This window comes from Portunus trituberculatus, chromosome 18 (genome assembly GCF_017591435.1).
Source record: "Portunus trituberculatus isolate SZX2019 chromosome 18, ASM1759143v1, whole genome shotgun sequence".
Taxonomy (NCBI): Eukaryota; Metazoa; Arthropoda; class Malacostraca; order Decapoda; family Portunidae; genus Portunus; species Portunus trituberculatus.
In genome coordinates this window covers 4,326,826-4,351,784 of record NC_059272.1, presented here as the reverse complement: position 1 = coordinate 4,351,784, position 24,959 = coordinate 4,326,826, and the positions used below count along the sequence as shown (strand labels likewise).

At 39.2% G+C, this 24,959-nt stretch overlaps 1 protein-coding gene across 4 annotated transcripts in view; it reads left to right on the top strand.

The window, feature by feature from the left end:
- LOC123505591 (myb-binding protein 1A-like) overlaps window positions 1-24,959 on the top strand; it is a 105,287-nt gene that overhangs the window by 18,106 nt on the left and 62,222 nt on the right. For all 4 annotated transcript variants that reach the window (XM_045257084.1, XM_045257085.1, XM_045257087.1 and 1 more), the window contains exons 2-7: window positions 5,123-5,326; window positions 5,687-5,863; window positions 6,422-6,616; window positions 6,926-7,099; window positions 7,817-7,989; window positions 18,683-18,842. In XM_045257084.1, coding sequence (XP_045113019.1) covers window positions 5,123-5,326; window positions 5,687-5,863; window positions 6,422-6,616; window positions 6,926-7,099; window positions 7,817-7,989; window positions 18,683-18,842 — 1,083 coding nt within the window. The remainder of the gene's footprint in view (window positions 1-5,122; window positions 5,327-5,686; window positions 5,864-6,421; window positions 6,617-6,925; window positions 7,100-7,816; window positions 7,990-18,682; window positions 18,843-24,959) is intronic.

Below are 24,959 nucleotides of genomic sequence, written 5' to 3'. Positions count from 1 at the left end.
CTGTAGCTCAGGCCGCACCTCTGCTCCTCTGTACCAGCGGACCACCAAATGAGGTGTGGAGGTCTGAAGTGCGGAAACATTTTCAAAAGTGCAGATGTAACAGGTATGGACAGGTGAAATTTTAAGTCCGTACCTCTGCATGTGAGATAGATGCAGAAGGGCAAAGTTTTTGAGTCCATACTTTTGCACCTGAGATTTTCAAGGATGAAAAAAATAAAATAAATAAAGAAGACAAACAGTCTGCACTCCATAGCATTACTTTCGGCCGTTTTTGGCAGTCTGTGCTACCAGGCATATATATATGGAGCTCATGTATTATTGCCTTGTACATATTTTGTTTTATTTTTGAAGGTGCGGACTAGATTTTTTAGGCGTGCTTTAATAGTTTTGGGTAGGTACTGGAGGTGCAGAGGTGTGATAATGGACAAGTTTTAGGTGTGGAAGTACAGTTATGACTGTTTTGAGATCCAGAGGAGCGGTACTGGACTACCTGAAATCCAATAACGCCCAGCTCTGATATTAACAATATACAGGAGAACCTGAGTAGCCACATAAAGTTGTTTGCTGATGATGCGAAATTCTTGAGAGTAATAAGTAACAATGAGGATTGTTTGGAATTGCAGAGAGATATTGATCAGATCTTGGAATGGAGCCAGAAGTGGAAATTAAAATTTAATGCTAAAAAATGTCATGTGATGGAAATGAGTAAAAGTAATAGAAGGCTTATGTGGGGTGTACAAAATGGGAAAAGAGGTTATAATGTAAAAGAAGGAAGAGAAAGACCTGGGAGTGATTATACAAGACACCCTGACCCCAGAAAGGCACATAAATGGATTATATGCTTCAACATATGACACTAACAAATATCAGGGTGGCATTTAACTACATGGATGAGAGTATGATGAAAAAGATCATAACCGCGATGATAAGACCTTGAATATACAGCAGTGGCAAGGTCACCACATGGAAAAGGACAGTAGAAAACTAGAAAGGATCCAAAGGATAGCCACAAAAATGGTGCCAGAAATCAAGGACCTTCCCTATGAAAATAGACTAAAGGAAATGGAATTACCAACTTTGAAGGATAGACTGGAGAGAGAAAATCTAATAATGATGTACAAAATAGTGAACAGTGGAAAAGATAGACAGGACCTAATATCACGGATTGAAGATGGAGGTAGATGGACAAGAAGACATTCTAATATCATGAAAAGTCAATGTTTGAGAAACATTAAAAAGTTTAGTTTTCCACATAGGACAGTGGATATCTGGAACAGTTTGAATGATAAATTTGTAACAGCAGGAAGTGTGCACAAATTTAAGGAAAATTTGGATAAAATTTGATATGGAGACTGGTCACTATGATCCCCGTTCGAACCCTGTAATATAGAACTAAGTAAACACACATACATGCACTAGAAAAAGAAGTGAAAATTAGAGTTCAATGCCAAGAAATGTCACATAATGGAATTGGGAAAGAGTAAGAGAAGATCAGTATAGAACTATCTGATAGGAGAGGAACAAATAATGAAGACTAAAGAGGAAAGAGATCTGGGAGTAATTATATAAGAAAATCTGAACCCTGAAAATCACATAAGTAAGAGATTTGGATTAGCATATAAAATGTTGACTAATACTAGAGTGGCATTTCTATTCATGGACAAAGATATGATGAAAAAAATTATTATGAGCATGATACGTTGGTGTGGTTACTGAGCTCTATAAAGGATATAAGATTGGAACGGATTCAGAGGACAGCTACAAAGATGGTGTCAGAACTAAAGGACCTAACATGTGAAGAAATGCTGAAGGAAATGGGATTGCCAACCTTACAGGATAGAAGAGAACGAGAAGACCTAATAATAATGTACAAAATAATAAATGGCATTGAAAAAATAGACAAGGAAGACCTGGTGCTGATGACAGAAGAAGCTAGAACAACAAGAGGACATGTAAACAACATTAGGATGAGGCAGTGTGTGAAGGATATTGGAAAATATGGTTTTCCACATGGAATGGTGGAAAAGTGGAATACATTGAGTGATGAAGTTGTTACAGCACATAATGGGCATAACTTTAAAGGAAAATGGCATAAATGGAGACATGGAGACAGGACACTATGAGCCCCGCTTGAACCCTGTACAATACAACTAGATAAATACACACACATTGAATGTCACAGCAAGGGATGTGACCCTTAGACACAGCTGTCTTCGAAATGGTGGGAATAGCTGCCTTTACACATAGTGATGCTTATTAGAATAAAGAATGGTGAACACATTTGAAATAACACACAGAAAACTGAGAAAGCTAATAATGTTACTATTGAAGTTTAATAATAATGTCAAAAAATACATATGACTGTAGGCAACAATCTTATACACTAGTTTGCAGTACACTATTATCAGTATCAGTAGTAGTATTGGTATCAGCCCAATATTGTTGTACTCGTAGTATTTATCAGTAGTAGTATTAGTGGTATTAGTAAAAATTCTGGTATAGTTACATCTCTACAGAGAGTTATCCACTTAGACACCAAGACACTTTTGAAAACTTATAAATGATATGGTATAATGAATCAGGTAGTATTCACAGATGCCAATATCTTGAATAGCTATTGAGCCTCACTGAAATCTTTGTGAAACACACTTGTCTCTGTTAAAATCAAGACTCCAGGAATTGGCTACAAAACACATGTACATCATTCTAACAGGATGTGACTACAGAAAGTAAAAGTCATGTGGAAGGATAAATCTTAAAGTAGGTCTTGAGGTCATCAGCAAATATTTTGTAATTGTTCTGAATAGACAGTGGTAAATGGTTGACATACACAAAAAATAACAAGGGTGAAAACATAGAGCCCTGAGGCACTGCACTAAGATTTCTGGTGCTGCTATTGATGCTTGGCACAGTCACATGCATATTTCCGCCACGTAAAAAAGCCTATCCATTTCAATTATGTGCCTCTGATACCATTGCATTCTAATTCATCTAGTGATACACATTGATTCACCATATCTAAAGTTTTTTGAAGAGTCAAGTAGGATGACATTCACCACAGGTTGTCTTTCAAGTTCAGAAGGTTAATAAGAATTGGTCATTCACAGTCCTGCCATTCCCAAAACCATATTGGTCATCAATGAATAAAGTATTTTGTTCAAGATATTCATTTATTTATTCAGCCATATTTCTTATTAGTGCTTTACTGCAGACTTATCTTAAACTTATAGGCCTGTAATGTAAAGTAGCAGAACTGGAGCATTCTTCAATGATGACACAATTTCAAATTATTTCCATGTGGCTAGTGAGTGGAACAACCTCACTCAGACTTACATTGAATATTTTCAGCATAAGATATACAAGAGCTGGGCATGATTTGAGTAGTTTAGGATGTAAATTGTCAGGCTTTCAAGAACAACAAAAAAAGCTGAAAAAAGGCCCACTGAAGGTGTCTGTCCATAGAGGGAGCAATTGAAAGTATTATCCAAAATTGAGAACTGTCTTAAAACATTCCCTTTGCAAATCTTTTGTGTCTGTATATTTTTGTATGAAATGTATCTCAATAAAGCCCCTATCACACAGTCACTCTTTTTTCTGCGAAATTGCGTCATGTGACAGTATGTTCGACGAGGCATTGCGGGAAATAATGCACATAGCATCTCAAGAAAGACAACAATAATGCCACATGTGGTAGCGGGATAACAAAACAAATCCAACAGAAGAAGCGAAATCACCAAGCAGGGATGCCATTAACAGAGCTATTTTAGCAGTGGGAGTCTGTGCACTTGCATTGCAAGAAGAAGAATGAATAAAGCAGCATAGGAAGAGGAGAAGGAGGATGATGTGTACACGAAAATGGTTAGTTAGAAGAGAAGAAAGCAGCCAGTATAACAGGTTGCTGTCTCTAGAAGATGTGGAAGTACAATTGGGGTGTCTGGTTCAGAACCTAGTCAATCACGGTATCTTCCCCATGTAAGTGGAGTCATAATGGGTGATAATGTAGCAGCCAATGATCTCTTGGTTTGATTTGAGGTTGTACTTCTGCAGCAGACGAAACCAGAATGTAAACAAACCACAAAATCACATCAGTGTTCCATGATTATAGTTATATTCAACAGTTAAATTCAGTAAATGTACTGTATAAGATGAAGGGATAAAAATTTTCATAATCAAATAGTGATACCTAACACCAATTAATAATAATATACTACAGTATATAACATTTGATAAAGTATATTCACTATAGACTTTCAACGACTCATAATTGCAAGAAATTCACAAGAGTTTTCAATAGTTTCCATGGATGCTGCATTGAGTGAAATCTCACTTCTTCTGTGACATCTCGTTGAAAATGGTGTCACATGACACGATGTCGCAAAAAAAAAGTGTGCCTGTGTGATGCCTTTTTTTTTTTTTTTTTTTTTTTTACAACTTGTCGTGAGAACCTATTTCTCTGCAAAACTATGTTTAATTTTTTATTTTTGTTGGGAAAGAAGGATGGCTCTTTAACAATCAGATATATTCTCCTAACTGCCTTATATTAATTTAAACATTGCTGTGTGAATGTCTATGAATAAAACAGTGAAAATATACCCAATGTTTCCCCTCTTCTGCAACTTGTATGGTGTCTGAATGGATGTTAAAGGTTTTACCATTTACCTTTAGTGTTTGTACACTATCTCTGTAGCTTCATCCTGCCTTTCATAGTGAAAGGTTTTGATAATATATTTTGTTTATTAGCAGACTGGACTCTCATGAAATAGTGAAACCATTCGTATGAATGCACCAGCTAGTAGTGATACCTGGCAAAACTGAACTGTTGAGAATTTTGTGTTCTGAAAGTGCTCAGTTTCTGACATGCAACCATTATTGCATTTTACACAAGTGTTATATGCACTCATCTATGGCATAATAGTTTTGTATTTCATTCTTTTGTTAATGTGAAGTGTTTATTATTTCACTGCTGAAATTTTTTTTCAAATATGTATTGTTAAAATTTTATATTTAATTGAATTGAAGCCTGCAAAAGAAATATCCACAATATTCTTATAAGTATTGCTAAATTATTCAACCTAACATTTATACTTACATGTAATTAATATGAGATGTGCCTCACTCTCAGCCGGAGGAGATGCCTGAAGGTGTGAAGTACATCATCAATAGGCTGGTGGCTGGCCTTGCCTCTTCCCACCTCATGGCAAGGGAAGGCTACTTCTCTGCCCTCTGCTACCTCCTCCGCCTCAATTCATCATACTTCAGTCCTCAGTTTGTCTTCTCCCTCCTGGCAGACAAGAAATCTGCTACCATGAAAAGTGTCACTAAGGATGTAAGTGTGTCTGAAGTGCAAGGCAGCATGATTTCATCTTGTGTATTAAATGTATATAGAGAGAGAGGCATCATTGGTCCTCCTCTGCTTGATTACATGGTAATAAATAGAACAGCAGTAAGAGATTCCTTTGTTATTGCATAAACTCAGACTCTGCTTCCCTCGTTTGAGGGAAAATGGATCCATTACGGGGTAATTATGTTAATTATGATATAATTTTTTCATCATGGCTGAAGGTTTTTTCTATAGTAATGTTTTAAGTTTGAGTTAATCAATAACAGGGGTATACTTTAATAAAATGTAAAAAACGGGTGAAAAAATTGTCTCCCACATTTTCACATTCCATCCTACCTGCTGCAGGAAAATCGGGACCAACTTTTAGGTGAGTTGCTTCTATGCGGTGCAGTGGTGCGGTCAGGACGTGCCGTGGATCAGGAGGTTCTGCAGCAGGTGGTGAACATGCTGTGTGCCATGCGAGCCAAGAAGAGTTACCTGGACATCACTGCCTCACAGTTCCTTGTCAACCTGATAGAGAGTGTGAGTGTTAGCTATGTTACTCTTATTTGATGTGGATTTAACAGATTATCTTGCTACATTATACATTATTAGCTTCAGAAGAAATGCATTTGAAAATTTATTTAGCACTCACTGATGTCACACTACCACTTTATTCTAGAATAATTGATTATGTACTTATTTTGACTTGGTGTCAATTCTTGTTATCCATTATGAATTAAATTTAATGCTAGTTCCTACTCCCACTTAACTGAAAATGCATGAAGCACTGTTTGGGGTATTTTATGAATGGGTTGGGGTTATATGTATTGGGGCCTGAACTATTTAAGTATAAGTAGTCTAATGTTATATCAGTTTATAGGCTGTATCTCATAGAACATGTCATTAGTTGAAACTTCCTTTTTGGTCTGTATTTATGAGTAGAGAGATCTTAGTGTACACTTATGTATAAGTAATGCTGATTTATACAAGATTAATTTAAAGCTACTACTCATGGAAATTTTCTCTCCTTACTGAAAACTGTAGAGTAACTTTTACTCTTCATTCATCCATCTTTTCCTTTCTTCCCCTGTGGTGCAGTATGAAGGAAACAGTGTGCATCCAGTAGTGTGGGGTAGTCTTCAGGCAGAGCTGAAGGGCCCCATGGATGATCTGTCACCAAGCCAGGTGTGGATACGATTGGTATTGCTGAGGAAGCACCGTGTGTCGCCCCCTGTTTGGCTCACCTCCACACTGGCACCCAAGAACCATGAGGCACTCGTCCAAACACTCATGGTGAGATTAGCTGGGAACAAGAGCGTATGAGAGATTCAATGGACTCCCTCTGCTGTATTACAATGAGTTAGAGAGGTTGGAAAAAGGGACTGTATGATTGTGAGAAAAGGTGACAAGGGGTGAAGGAAGCTGTGTGGGGAGAAATGATTGTGTAACTGTGAGAGAAGGAGAGTGCTCATGGATAAAGGGAAGTTGTGAGAATGATTATAAAGGACGTTATATAAGAGAAGAGAACTTTATCATCATTTTGTCATATTTGAGTAGTTATTTATCTGTCAGATAGTGACCACAAAATTTGTAATCCTGCAGAAAACTGCCAATGATCTGCCAAAAGTCCATCCAGTTGTAGAGGAACTAGTGACCAACCTGGCGGCAGCCCGGACCTCCTCCTCCTTGCTGACAAAGTTCTTGCAAGTAATCCTGGAGCCACTGCAGGGAAGCACCTCTCCGGCAAAACTGCAAATCATCTTTCAGCTGTTGAGGGTGAGTCAAGTATTGACAGATGGAGGCAAAGCACCATATCAATTAATGAGATTAAAAAATGAGACGGTTTGATCATGTAATAAGAAGAGAAAACCAGTAACTGATTAAGAGAGCCCGGAGAAAACCAGTTGAGGGAAGATCAAAGGGAAAACAGAGAGTGAGATGGAAGAATGGAATTGTATCAGAACTGCAGAGAATGGGCATCACAGTATGAATATGAGTACAAGAAGCAGAAAAACTCTATGATATATGGTGCTAAACCTTCAATCTAGGAAAACAGCAAGAGGGGAGAATTACAAATTATGGTTACTATGGTTTCAGCTAATCTAGAGGCCAGATCCTTTCCTCCTCACTTCTCTCAGTGGTTGATGCACTTATAATGCTCTTTTCACTTTTCAGGATTTTTATGCTTAAGGTTTGTTTGTCACATTAGCAATTATTCTTGTCTAAAAGCAGACTTTTTAAATATTAATGGAAAACTGTCATAGCATCAAATATTAGTTTGATGTAAGATTCTTTTTAATAATAAGTGTTAGGATTCAAAAAGGTTAATTGTGTGTTTCCAGATATAATATTTCTCTCTCTCTCTCTCTCTCTCTCTCTCTCTCTCTCTCTCTCTCTCTCTGTTCTTGGTTTGAATATATTCCTATGCATGTATCACAAATGTAGATACACAGCAGTAGATAGCTCTGACAATAATGTTTCTTTCTTTGTTAGTACATAGTGCCACATTTAAGGACACCATCGGAATTGATGGGGGTGGTGACGCCTTCGGTCATGGCTCTGCTGCTCAACTCCCTCACCCAGCACACCCAGGACCTGAGGGATGCTGCCAGAGGGGTCACTGGCGCCTTGGTTCAGCTAGTGAAAGACAGTCGGCAGGAAGATGGGTAAGGAGTGTCAGAAATGGGTACTGAGGATGGCCTGGTACCTTTGTGTGTCTAGTGTCTCAGTATGTTTGTGTTGGTTGATTCTCAGTTGCTACATAATGAATGGTATTCATTCATTCCTAGTTGATTAAGAAATGGTATTGATTTGCTTACCTTTACGTTCATTGTAGATTAAGACTGAATCAACGCTTTTGACTTTTTAGAGATTTGGCTCCTCATTGCAACATTTTTTCTTCCTTGGCCAGTCCCACTCTTAGGTAAATGAATAAATTAATAAATGTAAATAGAAAAAATAAAGTAAGTGATTGTTGGATTTGGCAGTGCATTAGGAATGAAGATAAAATCAACAGCGCTTCTGAAATTTCAATCCCTTTTATATTAGAGATGTACCAATGCCACAAAATTGAATCAATACCAATACTACTGCCAATACACTACTACTACTGATACTGATAACTGTGCACTGGGAACCAGTCTATAAGATTGTTGCCCACAGTTGTATGTGGGAGTTTTTTAAGTTCAGCATTTTGACACCTTGCTAAAAACAACAATAACAGTTTTAATGACACTGCATTTTAAACCTTTTTAATTCAATTTGATATCTTTATAGTGTAATTCATTAGATTGCAGTTTAAAACATGAACTCTCACGAAAAGTTGTTAAATAGAAAAAGATAGCTTATTTTGGATTAAAGATGATATCTTAATAACTAATAATAACTTAATAATTAAATATTAATCATATTGCTATGATGTTGCACAATATGTTCACCACAAATGTACAGAATTACCAAAACAAAATCAATTTTACCTCTGTATTTTGTGTGTTATTTTAAATGGCTTTACCATTATTTTATTTCAATTGGCTTCACTATGTTTGATGGCAGCTATCCCCACCATTCAAAGACAGCTGTGTTCAAGAGTAACATCCCTTGGTGTGGCATTCACTGTGTGTGTGTGTGTTTTTTTTTTTTTTTTTTTTTTTTTTTTTTTTGCTTTAGGAGAGAGAGAGAGAAATTTCTTCCTTGTTTTAATGAAAATTTTTGCTATTCAGTAGTATGTAGGACACATATTGAATATACAGGCAGCCCCCCGTTTAACGAAGGTTCGCACAACGAAATTTTGCTACAATGAAGGTTTCGTTTCACTACCATTTGCTCGTTTAACGAACACCAAACTCGCTTTAACGAAGTTTTATCCAGGTAATTTTTTCCAAATTTGAAAGCCCCACTGTATCATGCAAGCTGACAGACTTTTGAATATACCAGGAGCTGCTGGTACTAAGGCCTGCCTCAGGAGAAATCCTGAGACACCTGTAGAATAAAGATCAAGATCACGCCTCTCGTGGACAACACAGGCGCTGCCGATACAAAGGCCTGACTCAGAAGAAATTCTGCGTCACCTGTAGCATCAAGATCATGCGCACCACTCACTCCCCAGTCAAAACATAACAGTGTCACCAGCAGCTCATCTTCCCTAGTTCAACTTACCACCAAAACGCCCAGGAACCACGGTCTGAGTGTAGGTTGGGCTTCCTCACTCGGGGCAACGGTTTCCTAGCGGGTGGGCTTTAAGATAGGAGGTACCCTAAAAAAGTATCCCCTTTAGCCCATAAATTCCCGTGAAAAGCCCACATGGTATAAAATAAAAAAAAAAAAAAAAGTGTCTTACTCACAAAGTGAAGCTGGGTATTATTCACAGACAAGAGAGAGGCCAGAAAACTAATAACATTGCTTGCCACCATCTTGACTCCATCTACTGTCTACTATTTTCAAGTCAGCAGACTCTATTAAGAAGGCTGGTGAGACTGCATCTTCCTTGAAAGCTAAAAGAACCACCTGAACTCATGACTCTACAATGAATAAAATGAAAAGCCTTGTGGAAATGTGGTACATAAGTTTTGTATGCAGTACCATGATGCGCACCTTGTTTACATTCCACAGGTTGCCGGTTAGTGTATTTCCCGTTTCAATCTCCCTCCCTTCATAAAGTTAAGATCATCAACATTATAAAGTTACGTACATACATACATTAGTGTACATTATAATGACTTAAATTAAACTACCTAAATGTTTAACTTCATAATTTTTACTTTCATTAAACCTTTTACTGTACTATGATGCACTCTCGCTTTGCTTACTCTCAATGGAAGTTCAAATCAGGGATTAAACTTGTTATAATCGGTTCGCTTAACTAAGTGTTTTTTAGGAACGTAACCCCTTCGTTAAGCGGGGATTGCCTGTACTAAACTTTCAGTTACGACAGTACCCTCCCGAGTTTAGCGCTTGCTTTCTTCTTAAGATATAGCGCCAAACTTGAGGATCGCTAAACTCGGGGTATTGAAAACAATGTAAAAACACTTATTCATTCTGGCCTGGGACGAAGCTGATTTTTTTTCCTCCCCACTTTACTCCCTTATTTCAAAATACTGATAAATTGGTGGGTGTATTCAGTTTCAGTGAAGAATGCTCTTGTTAAGAAGAAAAAAACTGGGATACACACTTTATTGAAAAGAACAAAAAGAGAAAAGAAATAATAAGAACTCTAACCGCACATAATCTCACTCTGGGTCATGGTCCGCTAGCGCAAAGCCTTCAAATTCGTTGCCCAAATCCACGGGGGCTACATTATCATCGACCAGCAGCTCATCACCATCGTCATCCTTCTCAGCAACAACAGCAGGTGGTGTGTCTTCTCGCTTGTCACGGTTACTGAAGTATCTTGTGATCAAGGCCTGTTGTCGTTTTTTCATTCGTGCTTCGTACATCTGTTTGTATTCATTTAATCCCTTTTGAACTGCGTGTATGCATGTCACACGTCGGTCAGAATTTGAATCAAAATTGCAAATGACCTCCCTTAATTTTTCTGTAATTGCAAATATTTCTGTTAATTGGTAAACAGTTAGCTCATCTTCCTTTTCCTCTTCTTTTTCTTCTTCCTCGTGCTCCTCTTCAAGCATGTCTTCCGCACTAGGTTCGGCGACTCTCTCTCCAATAAGATTTTCTATGTCAGCAGCACTGACAATGTCATACCCACTGATGGGTAATGTTTTGGCCAGCTGAAGCAGTGAGCCCATAGCGGCCGCTACACTCTGTCTCTCCTGTGTTGTGCTGAGCTCACAGGCACCGCTACTCGTTTCTGCCTCGATCCACGGGAAAACTCTCCTCCAACCGTGTTTCACTGAAGCAGCATTGACAAAGTTCCAGCATTCCACCATTAAGTCCACAGCTTTTTTGATATCAAAATTACGAAAGAAATTCTGTGCTGTCATAATTTCCTTGGGTCAAATAGTGTTCTGTTGTTACCATCAACTTGCTTGTAGGATGCGTGATGTGAGCAACTTGAATCACAGAGCTCCCTCGAGCATCTTTCAGGAAACTTTTTATTTCCTCACGTTTCGCTCTTATTCCTCTAACAGTAGACTCACTAATGTTGAACAAGTTTCCAACGGCAACAGGTCCCATTCCAGCATCAAGCTTATCCAACACTTCGCCTTTTTCCTTCATGTTTAACAGTCTTTTCTTCTTACCCTGCCTCTCTGGCCTGCTTCCTTTTGCTGAAGTAGGTTTCTTCGAGCCATATGCTGCAGTGCCTCCTTTATTTCCTGACATCACAATTAATTAGCTTGCATATAAGAACTATCAAGATGCTGGTGGAAGAGGGCTAAGGACGCGTGCACACGTGGTCAGCTCAGTCAGCCAACTGCAGGAGTCTTGGGGCAGCATACGTGACGCCGCCCGGAAGTAAACGCGACCGATACTTGTCAAAGCAGCGCGAAACTCGGGGCGATACAGCGCCAAACTCGGGATGGTAAGAATTTAGGACTAAGTGCCAAACTCGAGGATCGCGAAACTCAGATAGCGCTAAACTCGGGAGGGTACTGTATATACAAAACTTTAAGGCTGGTTCTGGGTGTCTTTCGAGCAGTGTGGTGACACTGCACTAGAATATTTTGTCTTAACTAAAACGGCATTGTTGCATTTTACCTTAAATTTAAATTATAAATATCAATTAACGTTTCATACAACCTGGTGACATTGCACTGGAATATTTTGCCTCACTTAAAACTGCACTGGAACATTTTACCTTAAATCAAAGTAATGAATACATTTTTTTTTTCCATATAACATAATGGGAGTGAGTGGATGATGATTCTCTTAGTCTAACATCTGAATCATTTGAAATATTCTTTACAAAATCTTGGGTGAAAGATGGCACAGCAGAAGTTGAGAAGAAACATATGCAACTGTATTAGAATAAATGTCTCTTTGTTTACTAATACGAATATGCAGTTGTCTAATAACTAGAATTGTTATTTATTGTCTATCTGTCTGAATTGTTGAAATTCTGTAGATGACAAGAAAAACATCATAAAACTGGCAAACCTTAACTTACCTACATATAGTAGCAGACTACAGTGTGTCTGTGTGCTCACTCTTAGGTGAGGGATATAGCAGGGCCCTGAGTCCACTATTGACCTGTCACGTACACATATGGGAGCAGTAGTGACTCGTTAGCAAAGAATATACTGTACTCTTAGTATGCACCATGGACTCACTACACCGTATTGTACTAAATATTTTGGCATTCTCGTTGATTCATTTTACTGCTATAAAACGTCCAAATTCTGCTTAACATAATAACTTGCTTAACTGCTTAACGAACGGGTTACATTTCTAAAAAAAACTTTCATGTGTGAATTTTCATTAAGCGAACCGATTATAACAAGTTTGACCCCTGACTTGAACTTCCATTGTGAGTAAACAAAGCAAGAGTGCATCATAGTACAGTACAAGGTTTAATGAAAGTGAAAATTATGAAGTTAAACATTTAAGCAGTTTAATTTAAGACTAAGTCATTATAATATAAACTAATGTATGTATGTAAGTAACTTTATAATGTTGATGATCTTAAATTTATGAAGATAGGGAGAGTGGAGCAGGAAAGATGCTAGCTGGCAACCTGTGGAATGTAAACAAAAGATGCATCATTGTACTGCTTACAAAACTTATGTACATTTCCACAAGGCTTTCCATTTTATCCATTGCAGAGTCACGAGTTCAGGTGGATCTTTTAGCTTGCAAGGAAGATACGGTCTCACCAGCCTTTTTAATAGAGTCTGCTGACTTGAAAATAGTAGAGACAGTAGATGGAGTCAAGCCATGGTGGCTTGACTCTCGCCTCTCTCGTGTCTGTGAATAATATCCAGCTTCACTTCGAGCGTAAGAGACTTCCTTTTCTTCTTAGCAATGCTAAGCAACATTGCAGGTCTCATTGCAGGGTTTTTTGGTGGCATGTTGAGTGTGAGATGATGAGCTGGTGCTGGATCTGTTTTTGTTTTGAACTAAGAGCGGGTGTTAAAGGTGAACAGCAGACCTGTCACATTTGACTCGGACATTTATTTCATTCGGTCAAAAACCTGTGAGAACACATTTACGTCAACAAGTACACTGGCAGTTACAAAATCATTTCAGCAACGTTTTACAATGACAACTCAGCTTAATTGCTACAATGATAACTTGTCTTAATACCAGAATTACTTTATCTTTACTCATATCTCAATCACGCCTCCTACGTAACACCATCTAGGAGCGAAGTACGACTAACACAATATAGGCATAAACAGCATCAAGGTGTTATCATATCATCCTCATTACTCGTACACGTGAACAACCAAATGGGGGATGACAGCGAACTTACGTGTTTGGGGTCTTCTATAAGACAAGGGTGAGCTCGACCTTCCTTGCCTTTACCACACCACACCTTCCTCTGTGAGGTCGAAACGTAGTCTACCCCTTCCTGAGGTGCTGGGGTGTAATCTGGGGCCTCGTTCCTTCATCATCATCAGGAACTCTCTATGTTCTTATCTGTCCCGAGCGCCCTCGTGACCCCTAGGGGTTGTACTCTCTCCGTCATGTAGGCCCAGCTCAGCATCCCTTCCATTAACCCGAAAACTGCTGTACGCCTTCTGGGTGGCTTGGCGGCAAACTACTATACGCCTTCTGGAAGCGCTGTTTTTAAACAGGCACCATAAAGTTCCCGTGATTCGTATTTCTTTGAAATTATTTTTTTGTGTTCTAATAACCTTTCTTTTACTAATATATATATCCTTCTAATAAGAATTTGGTTATTTATATCATATTTATAAAGGAAATCAATGAAACCACTATGTTTTTATTTTATTTAGTCGACCTTGCATTCCTCTCATAGATATTAGAGTTTGAGTCATGTATGGTAATAGAAAGCTATAATTTAGTAGTATAGAAGTTGTTTTTGTATAATAGAAAAGAGATAAAGCGAATAAGATTATGGAAACAAGATCATCTTCACTAGACGTTTGTAACACTGTCAGATGTGTTGGCCCGGCCCGCACCGCGCGTCATGAGTCATGACTCATCGTCGTTCCTCTCTCTCTTCTCTTTCTCTCTCTCACACACACACACACACACACACACACACACACACACACACAGAGAGAGAGAGATATATATAGTATGATATGTATGTTATCGTAGCTTACACGGAACTAATATTTTGTTACTTTATTTATTGTGAACCAAGCAAAAGAGTATTTTTGTTTCACTTATTTATTTTGAACAAAGTGTGTGAGAGAGAGAGAGAGAGAGAAAAAAAAATTGTAAAATAATAGGAGGCTAGAGCAATATTTCGCATTACCATTACCAGTGCATATGCATTTTTATTTGACCAATTTATCCATTCCATATGTATGTTATTTACTCCATATACTTTGATGCCATTTACTTTATTTCCGATTCAAAATATTAGTGTCAGAATAATGGAAAGAATATTACTTATACGGAAATTGCCATTATAGAAATAAAATACTTTTGTTTTATCATTTATTTCTCTTGAAGCAAGCAAGAGAGAGAGAGAGAGAGAGACAACATTGAATCTTTGTATTAGTTCAACTTCAAGCGTCGACAACACTGTCCCATCGACGAACAGTGGCAACAAGCGGTCTGTGTGTATCCCCCCTGCCACCTCCCCCTACCTCCCCCCTCCCATCCCGCTTTCCATAATGCCTCCAGTTACTGCCAGAAATCCATTTTTGTGGCGAAAAATACTTAGAAATATGGTAGCTACAGTAAATTTTGAGTTACAGAATTGTTAAATGAAATATCTCTGACACATCTTTATAAAGTATATATCTTTCATTGAAAGTCAATTGTTCGCTGATTTAGCCGCACCAGGAGACACCCTCTGAATGTGAGTGCCACAGTTTACGGGTTAACGGCTGACAGTTTTGTAAACACATGTGATGTATACTTCTCACCTTTACTCCTATATGTACTCATTATGTACTATCCTTATGATGCTGCTCCACATTTTACTCTTAATCCAGTACAGGCAACCCCCGTTTAACGAAGTGGTTACATTCCTAAAAAAAACACTTCGTTAAGCGAAACTTCGTTAAGCGAACCGATTATAACAAGTTTAACCCCTGATTTGAACTTCCATTGAGAGTAAGCAAAGCGAGAGTGCATCATAGTACAGTAAAAGGTTTAATGAAAGTAAAAATTATGAAGTTAAACATTTAGGTAGTTTAATTTAAGTCATTATAATGTACACTAATGTATGTATGTATGTAACTTTATAATGTTGATGATCTTAACTTTATGAAGGCAGGAAGAGTGAAACGGGAAAGACACTAACCGGCAACCTGTGGAATGTAAACAAAGTGCGCATCATGGTACTGCATACAAAACTTATGTACCACATTTTCACAAGGCTTTCCATTTTCTCCATTGTAGAGTCACGAGTTCAGGTGGTTCTTTTAGCTTGCAAGGAAGATACGGTCTCACCAGCCTTCTTAACCCTTAACTTCCGGCGGTCGTATATAAACGTTTGCGTCAGAACGTCCGAAGTGACGGGATTCGTCCCAGTAATCAAGATTTTTCCCGGCGTAATTTTAAGTCTCTCGCGCGCTCTCTTGAGGCGGATGGTGAGTAGAAGTATCTGGCATCTTTTACCACACAAGTGTTTCCACAAGAGCTCCTAATTTTAGAGGTAACTGAACTGTTTTCCCGTTTTATGGGCGACACTTGGCAACTCCGGTGACGCTGGGTAGAAAGGTCAGTGATAACAGCGAAGGATCGGGTCAGATTGTAAATCACCATGGAGCAAGGCAGAACCCTTTTACTTAGCAGTGGTTCTGAGCTAGAAGAAAGTGACAGTGAATATATAGAAGAAGAAACTGGGGAAAGTGAAGAGACTAGTAGTGAGGACACGGATGTAGAGCATCATTCACCTGCTTTCTCAGGAGAACAGACAGAGAGACAGAGACTCTTACACAGTATAAGTGACAGTGAAGGCAATAATGATGAAGAACAGACTCCAGATAATGTGTCAAGGACACAGAGTGTTTCTAGGAGACGAGGCATGCGCGTGCTCCTCGCGTTCTGGGGAGACGATCAAGGGGGCGTGGCAGAGGTGGCGCGAGACCCCGACCTGTCTTTCAATGGAGGGAATTCAATGATGATTTTTCCCAGTTATGCCTGATTTATCTGTGTCTCCTGGCATAACAGCTGAATTCCCTCCTGTGCAACACAATTGTGACTATTTCATGGCGTTTCTCAGTGATGCTTTCTTGGACCATATAGTGAGTGAGAGCAACACTTTTCATGATGAAGAAACAGCAGATGATGATGATGTGCCCCATAGCTCTCACGAGAAAGAGTGGAAAAACATCACAAGAAATGAACTCCTGACGTTCATAGCCGTCACGCTTCTTATGAGTCATTCGAGAAAAGCTTTGAGGTAACTCATCTGAGTCACACACGCGGGCCTACACACATCAACACTTGTCAGAGAGAGAGAGAGAGAGAGAGAGAGAGAGAGAGAGAGAGAGAGTACACACACACACACACACACACACACACACACACAGAACACACACACATATGTCTCAGAAATCACACACACACACACACACACACACACACACACACACACACACACACGTGTCTCAGAAATCAGTGATAATATGTCCTTCCTTCCTTCCTTCTCTCTCTCTCTCTCTCTCTCTCTCTCTCTCTCTCTCTCTCTCTCTCTCTCTCTCTCTCTCTCACACACACAGAGAGAGAGAGAGAGAGAGAGAGAGAGAGAGAGAGAGAGAGAGAGAGAGCGTCGCTCTCCGGGCTGTTTCCTCTTGACTGGTCACACCGTCTCGGAGGAGGAAACTTTGATAAAACAATAACTAAACTCTCAGACGTCATATCGAGCTGGAAAGTACATCATTGTATTCAGAATAACACAGAGAAAATAATTATCAGTATTCAAACTGTGTTCTGACAATTTTAGGTGTACCATTTTTCCCGTCCAGGTCATTAGACAGGTAAAAATATTTTAATCTCCTGTGAATAATATCTAGTTAAGAGACTTTCTGGTTAACTAGGCCAATTGCAGGGCATTTTGGTGGTAAGTTGAGCTAGGGAAGACAAGCTGCTGCTGATGCTGTTATGTTTTGACTGGGGAGTGAATGTTGCGCGTGTTGTCCACGAGAGGCTTGATCTTGATCTTGATCTTTATTCTATAGGGGTCCCAGGATTATTCCTGAGGCAGGCCTTAGATGGTAGTAAAATAAAACCTTCGTTGTAGCGAAATTTCGTTGTGTGAACCTTCGTTAAGCGGGGGTTGCCTGTACCTTAAAATTACGCATGCTTTGTTTCTGCGCCACGGCGATAACAGCAGGGAAGGGTAGGGGAGTGAGTTGTGCGCGTCTTGTCCATGAGAGGGCGCTGGTGTATTCAAAAGTCTGTCGGCTTGCGTGATACAGCGGGGTTGCCTGTACATGGTGAAATAATTTCCTTTTTTAACCCCTTCGCGCCGGATGTTAAAAAAGCACGCCTGTATGATATACGGGTGGTAGTGCCGCGCACCCGAGCACGGGAAACTCGTGCAAGCTTGTCATACTTGTCTTTGTGTATTATGCTGCTATTTTTTAGTCACTATATCGCCTTCGAAGAGGAAAGTGGACGCTTCTCTCTTCGGAGAAAGAGAGAGAGAGAGAGAGAGTGTGACATTTGCTGATATTTTAGACACAAGCGGAACGCATGTAGCTTATCTTTCGAGAGGAAGAGGAGGAGAGGAAGAGAGAGAGAGAGAGAGAGAGAGAGAGAGAGAGAGAGAGAGAGAGATTAGAAAATTTGTTGTTTTTGTATTTGTGTGTGTGTGTGTGTGTTTTCATGAATGTTACAAGGCGGGACGCATGTAATTTATCTTTCGAGAGGTAGAGTGGGAGTGAGGAAAGGGAGATGGGGAGGGAGGGAATGGAGAGAGAGAGAGAGAGATGGGAACAGTCTATGCCATTAGGTAATTTTAGACACAAGGTGGGATGCATGTAGCTTATCTTTAGTGATTGGTGGAGACAAGGATGGTGGGAGGAGCATTAGGATTTCAAGGACAGCATACGGCATGTGTAGTTGGTATCCAACACACTATACGGGACAACTGAACTGAAGAAAGCTCAGAAAAGAAATATGCGTCACCGTATTTGCTACTGGGGCTTCATGACGCCCACATAGGCGTCACCGTATTGAAGGGGTTAAGTATTGGTAGTATCAGCAGAAAATCAGCCTATACTGATACTGATACTCCTAAAATAGCAGATACTACCGATGCTGATACTCTGGTACATCTTTAATATGTATGACATTGCTTTATTTTTTCACTAGTGAGCTGCAGCTGGCAGTGGTGAGTGTGCTGGTCACCCCACCAGGCAGTGTGAGGTTTGACCAGCTGACGGGACACAAGGTGCTGGCTGTGATGGTGCCACACTTCACCCTCAACACTCTCAAGGGCTTCACCAAGATCCTCCTAGAGGAGATGAACAAGGTGTGTATTTTACCTAGTTGTAGTTTTACAGGGCCTGGGCTTTATGCTCGTGTGTATTTACCTGGTTGTAGTTACCTAGTTGTAGTTTACAGGAGGGGAGCAAGCTCATATTGACCCGTCTTTATACCTTGTTTTGTCCAGCTTAGCTTTGAAACTGTGAACACTGACTGCATTTACGATGTCTATATCTAATCCATTCCAGGTGCCCACAGCTCTATGAGGGAAACTGTACTTCTTAATGTCTCTTATACACTGCACCTTCAATTTCTTCCCATGTCCCCTTGTAGTCCTTGTTTCCAGGTTTAACCCCTTCGCGCCGGATGTTAAAAAAGCTCGCCTGTATGATATATGGGCAGTAGTGCCGCGCGCCCGAGCGCGTGAAACTCATGCAAGCTTGTTATACTTGTCGTCTTTGTGTATTATGCTGCTATTTTTTAGTCAGTATATCGCCTTCGAAGAGGAAAGTGGATGCTTCTCTCTTCGGAGAAAGAGAGAGAGAGAGAGATTTGCTAATATTTTAGACACAAGCGGGACGCATGTAGCTTATCTTTCAAGAGGAAGAGGGGGAGGGAGGAAGGAGAGGAAATGAAAGGAGAGAGAGAGAGAGAGAGAGAGAGATGGGAACAGTCTATGCCATTGGGTAATTTTAGACACAAGGCAGGACGCATGTAGCTTATCTTTAGTGATTGGTGGAGACAAGGATGGTGGGAGGAGCACTAGGATTTCAAGGACAGCATACGGCGTGTGTAGTTGGTATCCAACGCACTATATGGGACAACTGAACTGAAGAAAGCTCAGAAAAGAAATATGACGTCTACGTAGGTGTCACCGTATATGCTACTGGGGCTTCACGACGCCTACATAGGCATCACCGTATATGCTACTGGGGCTTCATGACGCCTACATAGGTGTCACCGTATTGAAGGGGTTAAAAAGTTACCATCCACTTTATCCAGGTTATTCACTATTTTATAAATACCTATCAAGTCTCCCCTTTCTCTCCTACTTTCAAGTGTTGGAATTTCCAGTTTCTCAACCGCTCCTTGTAAGTCAAATCCTTCAGTTCCGATACTAACTTTGTGGCTGCCCTTTGCACCCTCTCCAATTTTCTAATATTCTTCTTAGTGTGAGGGGACCACACAATCGCCGCATACTCCAGTCTTGGTCTTATCATAGAACTAATTAACCATTTCATCATATCAGCATCCAAATATGAGAAAGCCATTTTAATTCTCCTCAGCAGATTTGTTACTTCTCCTGTGATTTTATTTATATGCCTGTCTGGGGCTAAGCCCTCTGTAATTGTCACCCCTAAATCCACTTCCTCTTTAGACCTTTCCAAACAAAAATTTTCCAATTTGTAATTGCCATTTACTTTTTCCAAATTCCATGACTTTTCACTTATTCAGATTGAATTCCATTTGCCAAGTTCTACTCCATCTACCAATTTTATCAAGGTCCTCTTGCAGTTTCATACAGTCATTTACATTTTTCACTCTCCTCATTATCTTGGCATCATCCGCAAACAAATTGATATGACACTCAATTCCTTGAGGCAGGTCATTCACATAGATGCCAAACATGACTGGTCCCAACACCAACCCTTGAGGTACTCCACTAGTGACCTTTAGCTAGGAAGAACTACTATTTCTTATCATTGTTCTCATTTTCCTCTCATTAAGGTAATCCTTCATCCATTCCAATAATTGTCCTCCAACTCCCCCATTGTTCTTAATCTTCCATAGTAGCCTTTTGTGTGGTACCTTGTCAAAAGCTTTTTCTAAATCTAGGTAGACACTGTCTACCCAACCATCCCTTTCCTGTACAACATCTATTACTTTTGAATAAAACAACAACAAATTTGAGGAGCATGACCTTCCTCTTCTGAAACCAAACTGACAGTTTGTCAACACAATGCTGCTTTCTAGATGTTCCATCCAGGCATCTTTAATAATTTTCTTACATAGCTTCCCCACTAAACTCGTCAGTGATACTGGTCTATAATTTAAAGGGTCTTCCCTACTACCACCTTTATGTATAGGTACAATGTTTGCTCTTTTCCAGTCCTTCGGTACTTTCCCTTGCAACAATGATGTCTTCACCAGGCTATGAATCTTCTCTGCCAACTGTTTCCTACATTCTTTCAGTATCCATTTTGAAATTCCATCTGGACCAGGTGCCTTATTTACATCTAGATTCTCCACCAGTCTCATAACATCCTCCTGATTTACCTCTACTCCAATTAGTTTATATCCATCCATTTCATTAATTATCTGCTAAGTCAAAGTCTCCTTCTTCAGTAAAGACTCTTTGAAACCTTTCATTCATCACCTCAGCCATTTCTTGTACTTCTTATAGTTTTCCATCAACCCTCAGGCCAGTTATACCCTCTCGTTTCTTCATTTTTCCATTTATATGTCTATAAAACAGTTTTGGGTTACTTTTACCTTTGCCCATTATATCCTTCTCATAGTTCTGTTTTTCAACCCTCATAATCCTCACACATTCATTTCTAGCATCAACATAATCTTTCTGTCTACTTTGCGTTTGCATTTTCCTCCATCTATTCCATGCATTAGTCTTGCACTGTCTAGCCCTTTCACATATAGCATTGTACCACTCCTTCCCTTTTTTAGAGTTTACTCTTCCCTTCGGTACATACTTCTCCACTGCAGTATTATATATCTTGATAAACTTGTTCCATTTCTCCTGCAAATCCTTTTCATCTTCAAAACATTTCCAGCTCATAGTCTCAGAGTATCTCCTTATTTCTTCATAATTTGCTTTATTATATCTATATCTTTCTATTTTGTACCCCTCGTCTATTTTTAATATTTCTGTACTCAGACTTATTTCAACTATAGTCTGTTCACTTTAATCTGAGCCGTGAAGCCGAGCCTCATTTGAAAGGAGGCCGCTGATTGGCTGGCCCCCTCTCTCACTCACGTTGTGTTGAAAGGCTGCGTCATAAATGCTTTGTGGTACATGCTTTTGTTTTATTCGTTATATCTCATCTTATACACATAACAGACAGTTTCTGTTGGTACCGTTACACTTAACAGTAAATGTAGAAGCTTTGATACTCGGGGAAAAACAATTAATAAGCAACTATAAAGAAGTTTTAGCGAGTAGAAGTGGAAAATCTTTTGCGACATCTTTATAACATGGTTTACTTATCATTATATCCTTTGGATATATTTAAAGGAATGCTGTTATAAATTATTGCATTTCATAAAAGAATGTCTCCTGAATGGTATGCAACTTCCAAATTATAGTTAAAAGATAATGTAAGCGAATTACATAATTATTTATGAGACGGTGTCACTGGCGGTGACGAGCAAGTGACGGTGGGTAGCACGACACGATACTGTATCCAGGAGGTGAGGATGGAGGTAAGGCGAGAGCTGATTGGCTGGCACGCTCCCAGCTCACTGTGTTGAGAGGCTGTGAACTGATGGCTCTCGTGGTACATGTTTATGTTTTATTCCTTATATCTTGTCTCATGCACATGACAGATAATTTCTGTTGGTACCTTTAGCCTGAGCAGTGAATGCAGAACTTTCGATACTCAAGGAAAAAATAGCAATATGCAACAATAAAGAAGTTTTGACGAGTTGAAGTGAAGGCTGCATTGCGATAACTTTATAACACAGTTTATTTATCATTATTTTCTGTGTATATATTATAAGGAATACTGCTTTAAACTATTGCATTTCATCAAGGGATGTCTCCTGAAGGTAATGCAACTATCAAATTATAGTTAGAAGATAATGTAAGCAAAATAGAGTATTATTTATGGGAAAGTATGACTCGCGAGGAAGGGCACGGAGGAGTCTCAGTGGGGCTAATCCAGTTATAACTGGATCAAGGTGAACCAGCAGTGTGTCTTGACTGGCGGCACTCTGCCGCGCCCTTCCTCACGAGTCATACTTTCCCATAAATAATTCTCTATTTTCACATTATCTTTTAACTATAATTTGGAAGTTGCATACCGTTCAGGAGACATTCTTTTATGAAATGCAATCATTTATAACAGCATTCCTTTAAATATATCCAAAGGATATGATGATAAGTAAACCTGTTATAAAGATGTCGCGAAAAGTTTTCCACTTCAACTCGCTAAAACTTCTTTATAGTTGCTTATTAATTGTTTTTCCCTGAGTATCAAAGCTTTTGCATTTACTGTTAAGTGTAATGGTACCAACAGAAACTGTCTGTTATGTGTATAAGATGAGATATAACGAATAAAACAAAAGCATGTACCACAAAGCATTCATGACGCAGCCTTTCAACACAATGTGAGTGAGAGAGGGGGCCAGCCAATCAGCGGCCTCCTTTCAAATGAGGCTTGGCTTCACGGCTCAGACTAAAGTGAACAGACTATAGTATGTGATCACTTTTTCCTGATTGACATTCATGATTAATTTTTTCTATGATCTCTTTGTCACTGGTGAACAACAAGTCCAATCTGGATGGTTTATCCTCCCGCTTATTTTAGTTTCACAGTCAATCCATTGAGTCATTAGATTATCAATAGCCCAATTCATCAGTTTGTTACTCCATGAATTCTCTCCTCCTTGAAAAGTCCCTTCCTCCCAATTTATTTCTTTGCAATTAAAATCTCCAATGACTAATACATCCTTGTCTTGTGATACAATCTTTTCCATCTCATTTACTGTAACTTCCAACAAAGTCTCATGCTCATTTCTTGTCCATGCATTCGTCAGTGGTGGTACGTAAACCCCTACATATAGCATTTACTTCCCATTACCATTTTTCACTTCAACCTGCACAATCTCAGACTTGTTTTTACTTGTTTCCACTTTGTCCACTCTAACACTTTTCCTCTTTAATATCATCACTCCTCCTCCCTTACCACATCTGTTTTTCAACCATATATCATAATATCCATTTCCAATATCCGGTATTTTCCACTCATCCTTCCACTTTGTTTCACACAATACTAACATATCAGGCTTAACTCTTGCTAGGAACTCCTCAATCTCTAACATTTTCGACATCAATCCATTAACATTAGTATAACAAATTTTGCTTACCTCCTGACAAATTTCTTTCTCAACCTTAGGTCCCTGACTCTCCAGTAAAACTGCTCCTTTTCTTCTTCCGTCCTCATATCGTTTTTTTGCTTAGCCTCTGTGACCAATTCCTTTACTCTAGTTCTCTCCTCCTCGTGTGTGTGTGTGTATTTACCTAGTTGTAGTTTTACAGGGCCTGGGCTTTATGCTCGTGTGGTCCCGTCTCCATATCTACTCTTATCCAATTTTTCTTTAAAACTATGTACACTCTTTGCTGACACCACTTCATCACTCAAACTGTTCCAAGTCTCAACACATCTTTGCGGGAAACTAAATTTTTTAACATCTCTCAGACATCGTCCCTTCCTTAGTTTCTTACTATGCAATCTTGTGCTTCTAAAGTCATATTCTTCTCTCAGGATCAGTTTCTCATTATCCACTTCATCCATTCCGTTAATCAATTTATAAACTTGTATCAGATCCCTCTCTCTCTTCTCTGCTCCAAGGTTGGTAGATCCATTGCCTTTAGTCTCTCCTCATATGCCATCCCTTTAAATTCTGGAACCATTCTTGTAGCCATTTTTGTAGTCTCTCTAATTTTCTTATGTGTTTCTTTTTATGGGAGTCCACACAACTCCTGCATATTCCAATCTAGGTCTTATTTTAGTACTTATCAATTTCTTCATCATTTCCTTGTCCATATAGTGAAATGCTACTCCAATATTCCTTAGCAAATTATCGTCTCTCTGAAAATTCTATCAATATGGCTTACCGGTTGATTATTTTCTTCCATTGTCACTCCCAAGTCCTTTTCCTTTTTACTTTTTCTAGTTCTACTCCATCTCCCATCTTATAGATTCCCACTGGTCGTCTTTCACTTTTCCCATTTCCATGACATGGCTTTTGTCCACATTGAATTCCATCTCCCATTTTTTGCTCCATTTCCAGATCTTGTTTAAGTCTTCCTGTAGTATTTCACAATCCTCTTTTTGTTTAATGACTCTGCACAGTTTCGCATCGTCCATAAACAGATTTATGTAGCTGTTCACTCCCTCTGGCATGTCATTTATATATACGAGAA